Below are 17629 nucleotides of genomic sequence, written 5' to 3'. Positions count from 1 at the left end.
AGGTTGAGAGATGCAGGTGTTTAGGAGAGACTCCCAATGGGAAACAGGTGGCTAAAGGCAGAGCCACCAATCCTGTGTTGAAAGGAAAGTGGAATGCACAAAATCTATTGTCATCAGAAATGGAGAATGTCAGGTTGGGAAAGCAAGTGTAAGAGTGGAGGAGGCAAAAGAAAGTAGAAGGGGAAAGATCAAGGGCAAATAATTTAAACAAAGTGACTGCAATGGTGCTCTTAACTGTTATTTACTCATGACAAATTTCACAAGTTGGCCTTTATTCCTTATGTAAGTAGAAACAGCATAATTGCAGCTAAAGCAAAACAAAGCTCCAGAGGGTGGAAATCTGAAATATAAACACAAAATCATGGAAACACTCAGCAGGTCAGGCAGCATCTGTGGAGAGTGCAAATGCATTAACGTTTCAGGTTGATGACCTTTCATCAGAGTTTTTCTTGTATCCAGTCCAGGTGTATGCAAGAAGTACCAGTAGAGTGGCCTTGGATAATGGAACAGCAATCACGTTTTGCAGAGAGTTGGGTTTTATAACCATTGAGGGGGAAAATAGATGTTTGTTACAAAAGTGGAAAGTGATTCTTGGAGGCAAATTGAGCAATGGAGGGGGTTTATGAGGTTCATTTATGATTACAGGAGTAGTGAGGCCAAGATTGTTGACAGATGAAGAATTAATAATGGGGCCAGCGAATATAAGAAGTAACAGCAGTTAGTTGAATGTACAAGAGACACGAAGAAGTTCCTTCTCTGAAGGAGTTCAAGAGACAATATTACATTTTATAAAGCACAAAATACTGTAGCGTTACATAGGGTTTCATAAGAAATACAGCACATAAACAGGCCATTCTGCCCTAACAGTCCATGCCAGTGTTTATGCTCCACTCAAGTCTTGTCCCATCTTTCCCCATCTAAATCTATCATAACCATCTACTCCCTTTGTTACAAGGATGTGCTTTCTTTTTTAAAAAAGATACAATTTCTAATTTTTCTTTCTCTGGCTGGATTTTAAAAATAAATTGAAATCCTCTTAAGACAATGGAGGACTGCCAGATGACTACAATATGCAAGATTGCATTCCACCAAGTGGGATGAAACAGAACAGACATTCAGTCCCCTGGGGAGTATGAAAGACCCCATCTCCTGCTGACTTTACACTGTCCTGAAACTTTTCAAGGTTTCTGAGATGAAACATCAAAATGTAATTACCTGTTCTAAAAACAATGACTGTAGCAGACAGGAATTAATTGAATTTCTCAGGAATAAGCAGCCAACAGCCAGCAGGGTAGTTCAAGAGACTGTGTTACCAAGCAGAGAGAGATCAGAGATCAGAATGCTGTACTGAAACAGGCTGCAAAAAGCATGTGGTTCTAACAATTTCTCACTCATATGCATTTCTAGTTTTCCGTTAAATGTCTTTACACTATTCACTTCAACCAATCTGTGTAGTACAGAGTTCCAGATTCTTTGGGTGAAGAAGTTTCTTTTGATAAAAACAAAAAACTACGGATGCTGGAAATCCAAAAATTCTTGCATCTTACATTAATGGCTTTTAGTTTTGCTTTTCCTCATAGGAGGAAATATTCTCTTTGTATCTACTCTATCAAAACCATTCATATTTTAAAGACTGCTATTAGATCAAGCCTCAGCCTTCTATTTAAGTTCCCTATGCAGTGTAATAAATATTATGTATAAATAAGACCTACAGAAAATAAAAAGGTTTATTTCCAATTTGAGATAAGTAACATGGCAAAAAAAGCATTTTAGTTCATTACCATATTCAGTATATGTTTCTTTAGAATTTATTCTACTTTGCACATTTTATTTTATCCAGCGATACAAGACTAAAGGACATTATAGATATATATGTTAAAGTCAATGATTTTATTATTCCACACCCATTATATTTAGTGTTGAAATGCAGCTCTAAGTATAGTGAAAACATGAGGTGCTATAGTTATGTATTACTTTTAGATTACTGTCATTCTTTTGCCTGGATTATTGTTTATTGCTAAGAGATAGCACAGGCAGTCAAGGCATTTTAGTGTCTACAGGTATTACCTTCATTAGATCACATCACCTGAACCTGGGTAACTTAATGTAAAAATGACAGCTATGTCCTATCACAGTACTAAATATTTTTAATATTAGTGGTATCAGAAATTGACAACATCAGTAGCATTGATCACAGTTGAGGCCAAATTACACAATGCCAGAAGTACATTGGTGGTAAGAAAGGTAGCAGAGAAACCAGTTTTGTCAACACTTTTTACAGCATTATCAGAGACTACACCCAAAGGATAATGGGTCTATAATATGAACTTGTGTTAATAAAATCAGTGAGATACTTTCTTTACATGGAAATTAACATCTGACCAGAGGTAACCAGAGATACATTACATTGTTCAGAAGGTTATAAAAAGATAGTACAGGTACATAATGCAAGGGAACAGACTCAACTGGAGGAGGTCCCAGAAACGATAAGATTTTTAAATTCCTTTCAGAAGGCCACCCTGGACATTCTTGTCTATATCTACATTCAAAGAATAGGGAAGTTGAAAACATAGGTCTCCTGCCAGGCACAGGGTCCATATCATTCTGCTTTTGCTATGTCTCATTCTCCTTCCCACTTGTTAACACAACCTTAATCACAAAAACATTAAACTCTGTTTGAAGCTATCTTTTGGAGCCATCCTTCAAACACATGTACTTCTTCTGTTGTTTGGCTCCTGGAAGAGCAGCCCACTAGTACTGCCAGTGATCCTGAGCAAACCAGTGCCTCACAGCAGCTGACATCACTCTCACCAATAGACACACACCAAAAGAGATAGCACTGCTGAGTGCAGTATACATGGGAAAGGGCAAAAGTGGGTATTAGACCAGGGTGCTAAATATTGGGAATAAATTTTAGAAATACTTAATTGGAGAAAGCTAAATATTGGGAGGATCACAGCCATTATTTTTTGCTGCACCCCCAACATGAACTCCATTCCCTAGCTACCATCTCCATCCCTCTTCCTGGCAACTGCCTGAGGTTGAAGCAAACTGTTTGCAACCTTGGTATCATTTTTGACCTTAAGGTGAGCTTCCAACCACACCCATCATGACCACCTATTTCCATCTCAATCACATGGCCCAACTCAACTCATCTTCTGTTGAAATCATCATCCGTGCCTTAGTTACCTCTAAACTTGACTTTTCCAATGCACTTCTGGCTGCCCTCACATTCTCCCCAAACTTGAAGTTGTTCAAAACTCTGCTGCCTCATTCTAAGGCCTAGTCCCATTCACCCATCAACCCTGTGCTTGCTGGACTATATTGGCTTCTGGTTAAGCATTGCCTAGATTTTAAAATTCTCATCGTTGTTTTCAAATCTCTTCATGACCTTGCCCCTCCCTATTTCTGCAATCTCCTCCAGCTCCATAACCCTCTGAGAAATCTCCTCTAAATCTGACATCTTCAGCATCTCTGACTTTAATCATGCCATCATTGGTGGCTATGCCTTCCACTGCCAAGGCCATAATCTCTGGAATTCCCTCCCTAAACTTCTCCACCTCTATACCTCTCTATCCTATTTTAAGACAGTCCTTAAAACCTTCCTCTTCACCTGCCTTAATATTACCTTATGCAGTTCAACATCAAATTTGGCTTTATAATGCCCCCGTGAACCACCCTGGTACATTTTATTACATGAAGGGCACTGTATAAGTACAAATTGTTGTTGTTGATGCTAGTCATATGATGTCAAATGTTCCTTTTGCTTTGGAAATTATAGTGCAGATAAATCAGATAGTGATGCCAGGCTGCTGCTACTAATTTGTGGGAAAGGAGATGGAAGTTGGGTTTACTGAACAAGGCATCAGTCACTTGTGTGATACATAAGTGGGAATCAAATTGGATGATACTGCAAAAGATCGCCATGTCATTCTGCAAAGAGAGAGGCAAGACGGTCAAGAGAGAATGTGGCTTTAACTGCTGCAGCAGTACAATCCCAATGATGGAAGTGTCCTTGAAGCAGATGGTGAACCAAAGCTTCAGTCATTGTCAAGTAGTTGTTCCTTAGCCTGCAGACATGGTGCTGGCATAGCGGCAGATACAGACAGCTCACCCCTGGTGTCCCCAAAAAGCATATTTGATCTTCTTTGTCCTATTGCATGAAATTCTGTGATAGGCTCACTTTGAAATAAGTGGAAAACGAGGTCAGCAAAGAACAATTTCTAACCCCTTAGGTCTTGCATAGAATGGCGAGAAAAGTAACAAAAGTACCTTTAAGAGTTTGCTTTAATGTTCATTTTAAATGGGCAGAGAATTACTTGGCCCAAAGCAGCAATTAATAGCTTGTCATTTACAGTATTCAAAAATAAATCAAAAGGCTAAATTGATAGCAACTGAGGAAAGAGAAATTTAAGCAACAAATGAGTGGGTAATTTTGTTTTTGTGAGATAGTGTAAAATAGCAATGTCAGTTCAGTCACCCATGTACACCTCGCCCAATTTTTATTTCTATTGACCTTCCCCTTTTCCCCTTTTTACAGTATCATCCAAAGTCTAAATAGCCTTGTTCTCTGAAAATATAAAGCACAAGAAAATGGTTCTGCTAAAATTCAATATATTTATCCTAATTGCGCTGTATACCTAAGAGCATGAGTGAAAAATGAGATTTATACAAAAACTCTGGTGGCTTTAATCATTCCCACGTTGAGGTATCATAGCTTTTAAAAAGAATACTAATTTATCCATTGTGGATGCAGAATAATATCATGCTACAACATCAGGAGTTGACTGAATTAAGGTATATCTTTATCAAATTCACAGACAAAGTACATTGTAATATGACAGGTGACATCATTCCAACCCCCAGAAGATACCATTTCCGCACAGTCTTCCTCCTCATAGGCATTGTTTGGCTCTCCATTCCGCCACTTGTTGAATGTCTGCAGGGGTGACCCATCTGTAAAGACAAACTGGCCTTCCTCCTCCAGATCATTAACACCAATGAATACTCTGCTGAGGCCGGCTTCACTGATGTACGAAGCAATGAGGCTATTGGTTGCTTCATCTTTTGGCATTATAAGAAGTCCTCCTCGGTCACGACAATACTCATGGGCATCTGTGTACCTCTTCTCTTCCTTCACCAGGAGGTAAATCTTATTTTCTACCTCTCGTACTCCAGCAACAGCTGCAGGGGAGGGCAGTGCTGAAAAGTGAGCACTTTGATTTCTGTTATATTTAATAAGATATAAGCAGCTTTATAAAGACACATTTCCCCCATGCAGATTATGATTTAAGCTGGCATGCCTACTCCCGTGTCCTTATGGAGGGGAAATATACCAAATGTGTATTGGATTTGGGTATAAAGGCACAATATAAAATCTAGGGAGTGTGATTAGAGCAAGAGTACTATAAGTGATTTCAGGAAGACATAAACAGGTTAGGTTAGATCGCTAAATGTCAGACAAAATTTAATGCGGTGAATGTGAGGTGATACATTTTGAGAGCAAGAATATGGAGAGAATGTACACGTTTAAGACTTTAAAGGAATAGAGGAGCAGAGAGACTTTGCCACATCTTGCATTACAAGAGAGACAACACTTCAAAAATGCTTCAATGGCCATAAAATGCTCTAGGACTTCCTGAGCTTGTGAAATTAGCTATATAAATACAAGTTCAAGTTCATTATATACATAAATCTTTAAATATGGAAGAATAAGTTGATAAAGATGTAAAAACAGAGGATTGTTGGACTTTTTATTAATTGGCGTATAAAAGCAATAAAGTAATAGTAAATCTATTTGAATCATTGGCCAGGATTTTCGCTTTGGTGTGCGGAGCCCACCCCCACACGCCAATACATAAAATGACGCACGGTGACATCGGGCGTGCGTCCCAACGTCACCGCACGTCATTCCGATCTTCCGTTCAGCAGGCGTGCACCAGAGGCAGCTGTGCACCCGCCGAACTGTCAAAGGCCTGTTAAGGCCATTAATCAACCAAGTAAACAAATTGTCAGGGCTGCCCGTCCAACCTTAAGATTGGCGGGCAGGTGAGGAGTCCAAGCAGCTTTCATGTTTTGCATGAAACCTCATCCACAGGCAGGACAAGGTTTCATGAAGGTTTTATTAATTAAAAATTTTTATGAAAATTCATAAACATGTTCCAGCTCATGTGACACTGTCAAATGAGGGGATGTGTCTGAATATTTTTTTTTTAACCCCCAACTTTACAACTGCACTTAATCTCCCTGTGGCAAAGAGCTGCCTCGGGGAGATTTCTGCACTCTTTCGCACACATGCGGGAAAGAGCACAGGCCCCGACTCTCCCTCCTCCCCCGCCTGCACAGGTAGCGGAGCACTACCAGGTGCGCATTGCCCTGGGCGGGCTTTAATTGGCCCGCCCACGTAAAATGGTGGGCGATGATCAGCTCTGCGCCTGCCCGCTCCCAACCGGCCCACCCGACGGGGAGAAAGTTCTCCCCATTGTTTAGGCCATGGTTAAGGAGGATCTACAGAAGAAGTTCTCCAAGATAATATTATAAGTGAGAGGCTGGATTCTTTTCATTAGACCAGAAGGCAGCTAGAGGAAAATCTGATGCAGATATTAAAAATTATGAAGATTTTTTTTTAAATATGTCTGGAAAGATCGTTTCTACTGGTCAGTGAGCTTGTAACTAAAGTGTACAAATTTAAGATCATCACCAAAGAAGAAAGGGAGAGATTAGGAGATTTGTTAAAATTATGCACAGAACATAGTTAGGACATGGAAACCTTATCAGAAATAATGTGGGGTTAAATTATTAATGACTTTTAAAAGTAGATAATTATTTGAGAAAAAGGTTAAAATGAATGCCACTAAATGGATAGCTCTTTTAAAAAAGAGCCAGGACGAATGCAATGGGCCAAATAGTCTCTGTTCATGTTGTAAAATTTAATAATTTTATGATTTAAATCAGGATGATCTAAATATCTCTCCACTTCCCCTAAATTTCACGGCCAAGAGTTTCAATTATTTTGCACTGAAGTCAGCAAAACCATCGCAAAAGATGACTTAACTGTATAAGCACATTTATTATGTGTAAATTAACTTCCCACCGATCATTAACACTGGTTTAAAAAAAATCATGCTGGTAGCTGGTTCCACCCACAAATCTGGCCACACCCCCAGATCTGGCCACATCCCCAGATCAAATTAATGAGCATGCTGATTGCGCCTGTTTGAGGAGGCTTTTCAAATTAAGCTCTTTTTTGAATGCAAACACTAGTCACATGTTTTAAACTTTTTTTTACATATAAATAATATTTAATTTAGTAAGGAACTGCCTAGGTCAAAATGAAACTAGTAAATGATTTGGTATAAATGTTTTAAATAATTTTTGATGATTCAAAATTAGTTTACTCACAGGTGTGGTGGACTGAACACATTAAAAATGTTGATTTTCAACTGCTTTAATAAAACTGCACAAGATTACCACCATTAAACATATGTTTGAATATCTTTCAATGTAAGGAAAAAATAAATTCCATTCTGTACACTGCTCAAAGGCATTGGGCTCATGGAAAGTTTTACACTGTTATCACACAAATGAATTTTGCGGAAACTTGATCTCTAACTTCACTTCAGGAAAACAGAGCAATTTCAAGCACAATTTGTGTCCAGATTGTCAATCGTGTCCAAAGCAGAAACACTACCCCAATATATTTAACAATTGTACAACTTCCTGTTGAGCATGATACCTTAAAACAAATGATTACTGCCTTAAATACACATATGCCTGCACTTTGCAATCATTGCAGTTTGAAAGATTGTTGACTGCTCTAGAAGGCAAAGTAAATATCACCTGACAGTAAGAGGTGAAATGTTATTGGCATTTTAACGTTAAAGCTAAGAGGTCTTAGAATGAATGATCAAACTTACCATTTTTAATGAAATTGAGTTCGTTTGTTAACTGTGTCACAAGAATATCCATTTCTCCAATTACCTTTCTCAGTGGGCCGCATTCACAGGGTAAGCCTGAGAAGATTATACAGGACATTACTTAGAGACAGAATTAAAGAAACAGACTTGACATAAAGCAGGGCTATACCCAATAGACTTTCCAATAACTCTACCTGGATCTCCGTTTTCCCCTTTTGGTCCTAGATCACCAGTCTCTCCTTTGTTTCCTGATAAATTAAGAAATAAGAATTTGAGCTTCTCAGTTTCTACCAAGAGTTAAAACCTCATCCCTTAGTATCAACTTAATTTCTGCTGAACTCCCCCCTTAGCTTTGACATAGAACATTAAGAGCTATCTGGAAAGCAAGATGGTGAAGGATAGTATTAGAGCCAATCTTTACTAAATCTTACATTTATTTGCAAAGTGAAATATTACAAGTATTCACCTCCTAACTCAAAACACCCCAGAGTTTTAATATTGTCTCTTTATATGTGCTCAATTAATGGCCTCCACCTGCATATAATTAAATAAAATTGACAAATAATTAACACTTGAAGTGTCCATTGTATCCCACCTGTGGTCTAATCATAGCTGGAATATAATTAATATTATAACAGTTAAAATGTTTATATTATTTTTAAATCACGTGTTTGTACATGCCTGCTATCCACAAAACTTTATTTCATGTTTTCAAATTTTCCAATAATTTTCTAATTATTTTGTTCAGTTTTATAACGGAAAGGCTCTTTCTAAGCTAATCACAAAGTAATTCTATCTTTTCACCAGTACTGGTGCTCTACCACCTGAGTTTTAAATTTTCTGGTTCCTCAGCCTATGAAGCCAATAAGCTCCAAACAACTCCACTTCTCTGCTTTCCAATTTCCCTTCGATTTTCTCTTTAACTATTAATAATCATATAAAATCAAAGTATTTTATAAAACTAAAACAAAATGCATGACTTTAAGCTGGGATATGAATTACATTGGTGAACCCCAGTCTAATTACCTCCTTTCCTCTGATTCTTCTTCATTCAATCATAACAAATGGTCTCAACTCTTCATGGGCAAAATCACAAAAGGATCAAATAAGATGAATAATTATGACACAGACTTTAATGTTATGAGCCTGTACTCCTAGCAGGGAAGCTTCCCACCAGAAGCAGCAATCGGAAATTCTAATACAAATTGCCCAAGGTTTACCGACTAAATCGCCGATAATCATGGATAATGCACACCAGAATTACGCCACGTCTTTTCTTTAATCAGACCAAAATATACAGCATGCAGACAATAAATGCAATGGCTAAATAACTGACTTTTTCCTCCAGACAGGGAGCATTTCACACCAGGGCCAAATTTTAAACATTCTGGTTCAAACTACCCCATGATTTTCTGATCAAAAATGTGGAACAACTTGGGAAATAGGTGATAGGTGCTTGCAATGGGTATGCATCTTTGCCAGAATGATAGGCTTTTAATGTTACATATATCTCTTCATTTAAACATGGTGTATAGGCCAGAAACAAAAAATTGCCCCTTTAATTAAAACATTTTCAAACACGTGCAACTCCTATGATGGCTCAACTGGTGCACAAACTGTCCAGTTTGGAACTAAGCCATACACACTTGGAAGGCTCATGATCTAGTCTAACCTTGGCTGGGATTGTAGTAACAGAGTTCCTATCAGCTCAGTTTTGTTTAAAGAGATGGTGGGAAAATCAGCAAAGATATGCTGTTCAGTAACCCTTAAAGGGAGTGTGTTTTCCTCTATAAATTTGGGTGAGTGGGCTTGACTGTGACACCACAGAATGCCTGCTCACAAATGGTGACTGGGCATTTGGGTAAGGTACCAAAGGGCAGCCAGTGTCTACAGAACCATACTGTACTTGTGAGGAGGAGGGGAGAGAAGAAAATTAGGTGGTGAAAATTTCAGACAAATGATAATCAGACCTAATGCACACAATTAAAAGAATTGAATTAAATGGTATTTTTATTTATTTAAATGTATACAATACCTATGACTGATAGACAGGAGCTATAGTTATGTAAATAATTTCTTTTTTATTTTTATAGAGGGAAATTGTCCTGTGTAGGATGATACTGTACCTATTTTAGTGCATCAGCTGGATTGGTTCCAAAGCACCAGAAGCCTTCTGGTATCTCAACAAAGCAACCATTTTTCATGGCTGAACTTAACTAGTAAGTGGAAAAAAAAATTATTCAACGACGGACAGATCCCAAATGAATGCACTCCCTGCCCTTAATTTCACAGAGTTTGCTTTTAAGCAAGAATCACCGTAGGATCAGGAAAACTCTGGCTGATATTTCTTTACCCTAGTATGGGAACAGTGGGGTTGAACATAGCACCGAGCTGCTGATTAAACTGAAATCGACTCATTCAGTATTGACCAGGGGGGTCAAACCTGTGACTTTTCCCATCTATATTTGTGATAAACTTGGAGAGCGCAGGACGGGTTTCTTGTAAAAAACAGTGAACTTTATTAACAGACTTCAGAGGAGATTACACGCTTGTTCCAAGACCAAGGCTAAAAATTCCCACCCTGAAGATTCCCCACACTTAGGGCTGATTGGTCTATACAGTCACATGATCCCCATAACAGCAAGAAATGGTTTAACTTACAATCATTATATTCCTCCCCCTTTACTTTTGTTTTACCAGCTTATTCACAAAACATCTTAACCCATACTATAGACAATTTTATACAGTTCATGCCACTATAAATTTAGTCTTTGAGGAGGTTTTTGGATTCGGGTAGAGTGATGCAACTCTACAACTGGAGGTTCTTCCATGGGATTGACTTGCACAGGAACTGCAGCTTCAGGGACATCCCTAGGCAATGACAGTTCAGAATTATTTACTTCAGCAGAGACATCCAGTATGTCTATTCTTTGTCAATCTGGCACCTCAGGGTCGAAATTTCAACTTTGATTTCAGGTGGATGAACTGGTTGTTAGAGGGTTTCTCAACTTCTGAGGTGATCCATACATTCCCTAGCAATCCTGTCTTTCACTTCTAACTGATAAAATAATGTTCCTCTTTCAGAGACGATTGCACCAGGGACCCATCTCAGTCCAGTTGCAAAATTTCTAACAAAAACTGTCTCTCCCACAGTAAACTCTCAACCTTTACTGTGAACGTCATGATTCACTTTGACTCCCCTGGTTTCTCTCCACCTCCCCCTCTAAATTAGAGAATACTAGACTCAACCTTGTACGAAGTCAGCGCTTCATTAACAACTCTGTAGTCGCATGAAGAGTTGTGCGATGGCAGGAATCTTGAAATTTGTGTTCCTTCTGATAGTTTTTTCATGCCTGTTTTAAAGGTTTGTACTGCTCTTTCTGCCAAGCCATTAGACAAGGGATGGTACGATGCTGTTCTGATGTGTTAAAGCCCACTTAGGTCAAAAATCTTTGGAATTCAGTGCTAGTGAAAGCCATACCATTGTCTGACACAATAACTTAAGGTAAACCATGAACACTGAAACTCTGGTGAGGTTTTTCAATGGTTGCAGACGAAGTGGTGATCTCACTTCAAACACGTCCATCCATTTGGAATGTGCGTCGATAATCTTCAGAAACATAGCACCTAGAAATGGACATACATAGTCTATATGTAGTCTAACACAGGGTCAACCAGGCCATTCTCACGGATGCAGCAGGGCTGAAAAGGCAACTTCTGCTGTTGCTGGTACTGGAGACGGTGTTTCACCATTTTTCTTATATCACTGTCTATACCTGGCCACCAGGTATAACTTTTTGTGAGCATCTTCATTTTTGAAATACCAGAATGCCCACTGTGAAGTTCTTCTAATAGCGGTTCTCTTCCTTGGACAGGGATAATGATTCTTGCTCCCCATAATAAAATACCATCTTGACAACTCAGTTCTGATCTACATACAAAGAATGGTTTTAATTCCTCAGGAACTTGTACATTTGACCATCCTTGTAATACTTGTTCACGGACTCTTGCTAAAATTGGATCCCAATTCGTCCAATCCTTATCTGTTTCGCACAGACTGGTGAAGATTCCAGGAAATTTAACGCAAGTATTGGTGTGGTACTGGAGGTACTGGTGCACGTGTAATACTATCTGGCAAAGGGAGATGACTGAGGGCCTCAGCATTTGCTATATGCACACCCAGATGGTGCATAAAAGTGTACTCGTATGCCAACAAAATCAAAGCCCATCTTTGAATTCCAGCAAAAGGTATCATTGGGATTGCCTTATTTTCACTAAACAATCCTAACAGTGGTTCAAGATCTGACACCATGGTGAAATGTCGACCATGTAAATATTGATGGAACTTCTTTACTCCAAATATGATAATAAGCCCTCTCTTTAATTTGCAATTATCCTTTCCCAGCTGCAGAAAAGGTTCTGGATACACATTCCTTTGGTCTTTCACATTTGACTTCTGTTTTTCTTCTTGTGTTTGCCACTGAATTTTGTCTCGTTTTTCATTTTGATTCCACAGTCAGCCGAATTTCTCCCTGGCGAAATCTTAACTTGGTTCAGTTCAGGGGTTGAGTTACCATTTGCATCTTGGAAAGTTCCATAACTTTCCCTTCTAATGCTTTCTTCGGTCTCTCTTCTGTATCTTTTGGCTTCCTCTTGGAACATTGAACGTTGTTTGGTTTTTTTCATCCGGCCGTATCTTCAGTTGGTTCAGAGTGGCACTGCATTTGTTTAGCCTCTTTTCATGATTTTTCCATGGGCCCAACCCTGACCTGAGGGATCTTTGCTTCCTGCGAAGATCCTTTGGTTCCTCTATCTCATTCCTAAAGACACCATCATATTTCCTTATCAACTCAGGGTTTCTTCTTGCCCTGATCTGAAAAATTTCTGACCAGTTTTAGTTTGATTTCCTTCAACCAATCACGGCCCAGAAGGCTAGGTTCTTCTCCAGTTGCAACAATTATTAGCAGCTGAACCGTCTGTTGTCTGTATGATACAAGTACAGAGGGACAGCCTTCCACCTGTATGGCTTCTCCTGTGTATGTTTTTCACTGAGCAGCAGTTTTCCCCAAACTCTATGGCTGGGTACCTTCTCTGAGGTATTTAAAGATGTGTTCTCCCACCACTGTGTCCACCTCCATGAGCAGAGGCTTTCCATTTACCTGAAGTGTAACAGTGATTGGTTCAGTTTTCCTGGCCTTCAGATTGTGTAGGGAATAAACGTGAGGCTCTGTAACTTCTGGCTCTTCTATATTGTGCACGTCATTTAACTTGACCTGATGTCTAAATGGCTGTCTTGGTCTGGTCCTGCACTGTTCAACAATATACCCTTTTTTGTAATGGTAATGGCATCCTGCCTCTTCAAATCTACAACCTTCGGGTGCATGATTTCCCCCACAATAGTAACACTTTAACTTCTGGATTACTGGTGGGCTGCCTCCAGTATTTTTTCTTGTTTTACTAGCGGTAGGGGCTATGCCCTGCTTCACTGTAGCCTCCCTGATCTTCGCTCCACGCCCGGCGGCAGGTTCCCATCCCAGCTACAAAACGGCGCCATGTTTCACACTCTACAGAGCCTCCGAATCCCTCTCAGCACTCTCCTTTGCTACCGCTGTCTCCATGGCACGCTTCAGGTCTATCTCAATTCTGCAAGCAAACGGCACTGAATAGCGACATTGTTTATGCTGCAAACTAAACAATCTCACAACGCGTCGTTTAAAGTATCACCGAAGTCTCAGTGCTCCGTTAACTGTTTTAACTTTGTGATGTGCATTGCATGATCATAGAGGGTTTAGGCTGAAAATGTCCCTTTACAAGGTCTACTAGCTCTGTGAAGGATCTGGAATGTTGGGCGTTCAGAACCATCAATCTATGGATTAGATTATAGGTTTTGCTCCAGCAGACACTTAGGAGAATTGCCTCCTGTTTCTCCTCCATCATTATTTCGTTAGCTACAAAGTAAAAACCCAATCACTCAATGTATTGATTCCTCGACTGATAAATCGGACAGTTCTGATGAAAGGCCACAGACCCGATACATTAACTTAGTTTTTCTCTCCACAGATGCTGTCAGACTTGCTGAGTATCTTTCTGTTTTTATTGCAGATTCCCAGCATCTACAGTATTTTACTTTTGCATTCAGGGAGCCATTTTTCTGTCCTCAAATCATAACCAATTACTTTGATTGCTTAGTCGCAAATCATTGGATTCCGTTAATGTATCCAGGGTAGGAGAAACAGGCTAATTAATTTGGATTAGTTATGTGGGTCAAAATAATGGAGGCTAAATTCGATCGTCCCTGAAAGCAGAGGCAGGACTCACTATGCATGATTATTGTATCTGTTCAATGTCTTGCAGCTCACATGCCAACTTCGTGCTGCCTGATCGTTTGAATGATAGCTGCAGGCAGGCAGCATTAACTGTGCTAACCATTGATTGCGTGCATCAGGACGGGGCCCAAATTTGTAACTTGTTAGCAAAACTTAAACCAGCCTGCACTGCTTAAAGCTAGACTGCAGCTTTTAAAGTGGAGGTGCAGTGTGGTTGGAGCAGATGTTGGCAGTCATGCAAGAAGTAAATCTGACCTGGGAAATGGCAAAGAATTGCACAACACAGGTGAGAGCATGCTCCAAGTTTTTCGGAAGCTGCATTAAAGGTGTTGGTGGAGGAGGTGGGAAAGAGGAGAGGTATCCTGTGTCTGCAGAGGCCCAGGAGGCCCTTCCGATGCATGCTCAGAAGGCAATGGGAGCAGATAGCCATGTAGGTCAATTCCAGGACTTAAACCCTGATGATCTGCATCAGCAATGCCAGCAGAAATACTTTGACCTCACAGAAGTCATCAAGTTCAGTGACTGCATCTTAAAGTGCCATATGCTAACAACTGCACCACTATCTCACACACTTCTCAGTTCACTACACTGCCATCACTCAACTTCTAACAATTTACCAATCAGGACCCCTACCTAATATATAATATATATATATGCTTCACCTTACCCTGCCACACTTACCACTGCTGCAAGCCTCACACCCACATCTCACAGCTAACACACACAGCCATTAAAGATGACAGTATCCTCTTACCTAAGCCATCTTTGCACATCCCCCTTCCCTTCATCCCACATTCTCTTTGGATTTACCACCACAACCTTACCCTTGTGCCTTTTTCCTTTCAGATACCCAAGGAATGAAACCTGGCCAGACAGTGGATGAACCATCCCCCACCCCAAATAAGAGAGTAATGAAGATGCACTTGATTTCACAGTCGCAGTCACAAGCTCAGATACTGGCACTGTACATAATTTAGATGACAGTACAGAGGTGGGGCATAGGGTATGAGTGGGCTGCAGCCAGGCCAGGGTACAAGAATAGAGCATATGCCAGCTCACCGGAGGGCTCTGCTGCAGAGGACTCAGATGAACATTTCAATGGGGCAACCTACAGAAGAACTGTGATGAGTATGCACAACAAAATGCTGGTATCTGATGAAAGGTCATCAATCTGAACTGTTAATCCTGTTTCTTTCTCCATAACTGCTGCCTGACCAGCTGAGTATTTCTAGCATTTTCTGCTTTGTTTTTCACAGATTTCCAATATTGTTTTTATGTTGAAATGCTTGGTGCATTGGGAAGCCTGTGGTCAATGTCAAAGAACATGGAAGAGTTCAGCACCAACTTGGTACAGGGCTTTGTGCAGAGCTTGGAATCTATGCTTTCCAACGTGGAAGTAGTGGTCAACTTCATTCACACATTTATGGACCCAATCATGACGCAGTGCCTGATGGCTGACATCACAGTTTCCATTGCAGCACAGGCAACAGCCATTTAATGTCTTTCATCAACCATGCTACAGCCATTAGGGTAGCACTATTGCATAAGAGCACTAGAACAGGCTAGAGCACTAGAACACATGGAAGGCAGGCTGTCAGGGAACAGAGGAGGGTTATTAGTTCACTTGTTCATGCAACATGTATGATTTCATTTATATTTTGATTGGAATGTTTGTTTTGTGGTGGCTTTTATTTTGGCATTGTGACCACGCAAGACACTGTGACGGTCATTGACAAAGAAAAGACTAAGGACTGTTGGTGAATAGGGATTTCAAGTTGCAATTACTGAAATTGCTCTCAGATGAGTTCATTATAGACAAAGCAGCCAGAAAGAGGCTGTCCAGGTTGCTTTCTCTTTTCTTCTTCTTCCTCGTCCTTATGCTGCTGTTCCTCCTCCTCACGTTCCTCCTCTTCAGCTGTTTACCGTTTAGCTGATGGCAAGCAATGTTCTCTCATGATGGTGAAGCTATGCAGCCTACAGCAGACCATCATCAATCTTGACACGCACACTGCTGAGCACTGTAGGGCTTCTTCAGAGCAGTCTAGTCAGCGGAAGTGTTGTTTCAGCACACCAGTCGTTTGGTGTATCACACTTTGTGTGGCAGCATGGCTTTCACCATATGCAGTGCTGAGTGCTCGAGTCCCAGCTATTCATAACATAAATTAATGATTTGGATGAGGGAACCACACGTAATATTTCCAAATTTGCTGACGACACGAAACTTGGTGGGAATGTGAGTGGCGGACAGGATGTTAAGAGGCTTCAAGGCGATTTAAACAAGTTGATTGAATGGGAAAATACATGGCAGATGCAGTGGATAAGTGTGAAATTACCCACTTCGGTAAGATAAATAGAATGGCAGAGTATTATTTAAATGGTGATAGATTGAAAAATATTGATGTACAAAGGGACCTGGATGTTCTTGTACACCAATCACTGAAAGCAAGCATACAAGTGCAGCAAGCAGTTAAGAAGGTAAATGGTATGTTAGCCTTCATTGCGAGTGGACTTGAGTAAAGAACAAGGATGTCTTACTGCAGCTGCACAGGGCCTTGGTGAGACCACACCTGGTGTATTGTGTTCAGTTTTGGTCTCCTTACTTAAAAAAGGATATACCTGCCATAGAGGAAATGCAGCAAATGTTCATCAGACTGATTCCTGGGATGGCAGGATTGTCGTATGAAGAGAGATTGGGTCAACTAGGCCTGTATTCAATAGAGTTTAGAAGAATGAGAGGGGATCTCATGGAAATGTATAACATTCTGACAGGGATGGACAGACTGAATGCAGGGATGATGTTTCCTCTGGCTGGGGGGTCTAGAACAAGGGGTCACAATCTCAGGATACAGGGAAGGCCATTTAGGACTGAGATGAGGAGAAATTTCTTCACTTAGAGGATGGTGAACCTGTGGGATTCTCTACCACAGAAGGCTGTGGAGGCCAAGTCAGTGAATATATTTAAGAAGGAAATAGATAAAGGCATCAAGGGATATGGGGAGAGAGTGGGAGTATGGCATTGAGATAGAGGATCAGCCATGATCATATTGAATGACAGAACAGGCTCGAAGGGCTGAATGATTTATTCCTGCTTCTATTTTCTATGTTTATGTTTCTTTGCTGCACACATGTACTTGCATTGCACACCAGAGTCATTAGCCATGTCTTCAGCAGACAGCCCTTGTCACCCAATTGCCATGCTTTAGTTTGCCATGGTGGCTCAAATGCAGCTGGCAAAGAGGACTATCACAGAATGAAGACATCATGGTAGTTTCCAGGATATCAAGCATTGACCTGCATGATTTGCTACCTATGGTCACACACCTGTCAGACACTGAAGGAGTGGAATTCATTTCAATTCCAGTATAGGGCAGAGTTGGCATGAGGTGC

General features: G+C 40.3%; 1 protein-coding gene across 2 annotated transcripts in view; it reads right to left on the bottom strand.

Annotated features, from left to right (window-relative positions):
* Positions 1-2129: 2129 nt before the first annotated feature.
* colec11 (collectin sub-family member 11) overlaps positions 2130-17629 on the bottom strand; it is a 41413-nt gene continuing 25913 nt past the window's right edge. The window contains exons 5-7 of one of the 2 annotated variants that reach the window (XM_041188265.1): positions 8111-8164; positions 7917-8012; positions 2130-5202 (exon numbers count right to left, since the gene is read on the bottom strand). In XM_041188265.1, coding sequence (XP_041044199.1) covers positions 4793-5202; positions 7917-8012; positions 8111-8164 — 560 coding nt within the window. In that variant the 3' untranslated portion in view covers positions 2130-4792. The remainder of the gene's footprint in view (positions 5203-7916; positions 8013-8110; positions 8165-17629) is intronic. The other variant, XM_041188266.1, reaches the window with a different exon arrangement.

This window comes from Carcharodon carcharias, chromosome 5 (genome assembly GCF_017639515.1).
Source record: "Carcharodon carcharias isolate sCarCar2 chromosome 5, sCarCar2.pri, whole genome shotgun sequence".
In the NCBI taxonomy this organism is placed as follows: Eukaryota; Metazoa; Chordata; class Chondrichthyes; order Lamniformes; family Lamnidae; genus Carcharodon; species Carcharodon carcharias.
This window is presented reverse-complemented; position numbering and strand designations above follow the sequence as displayed.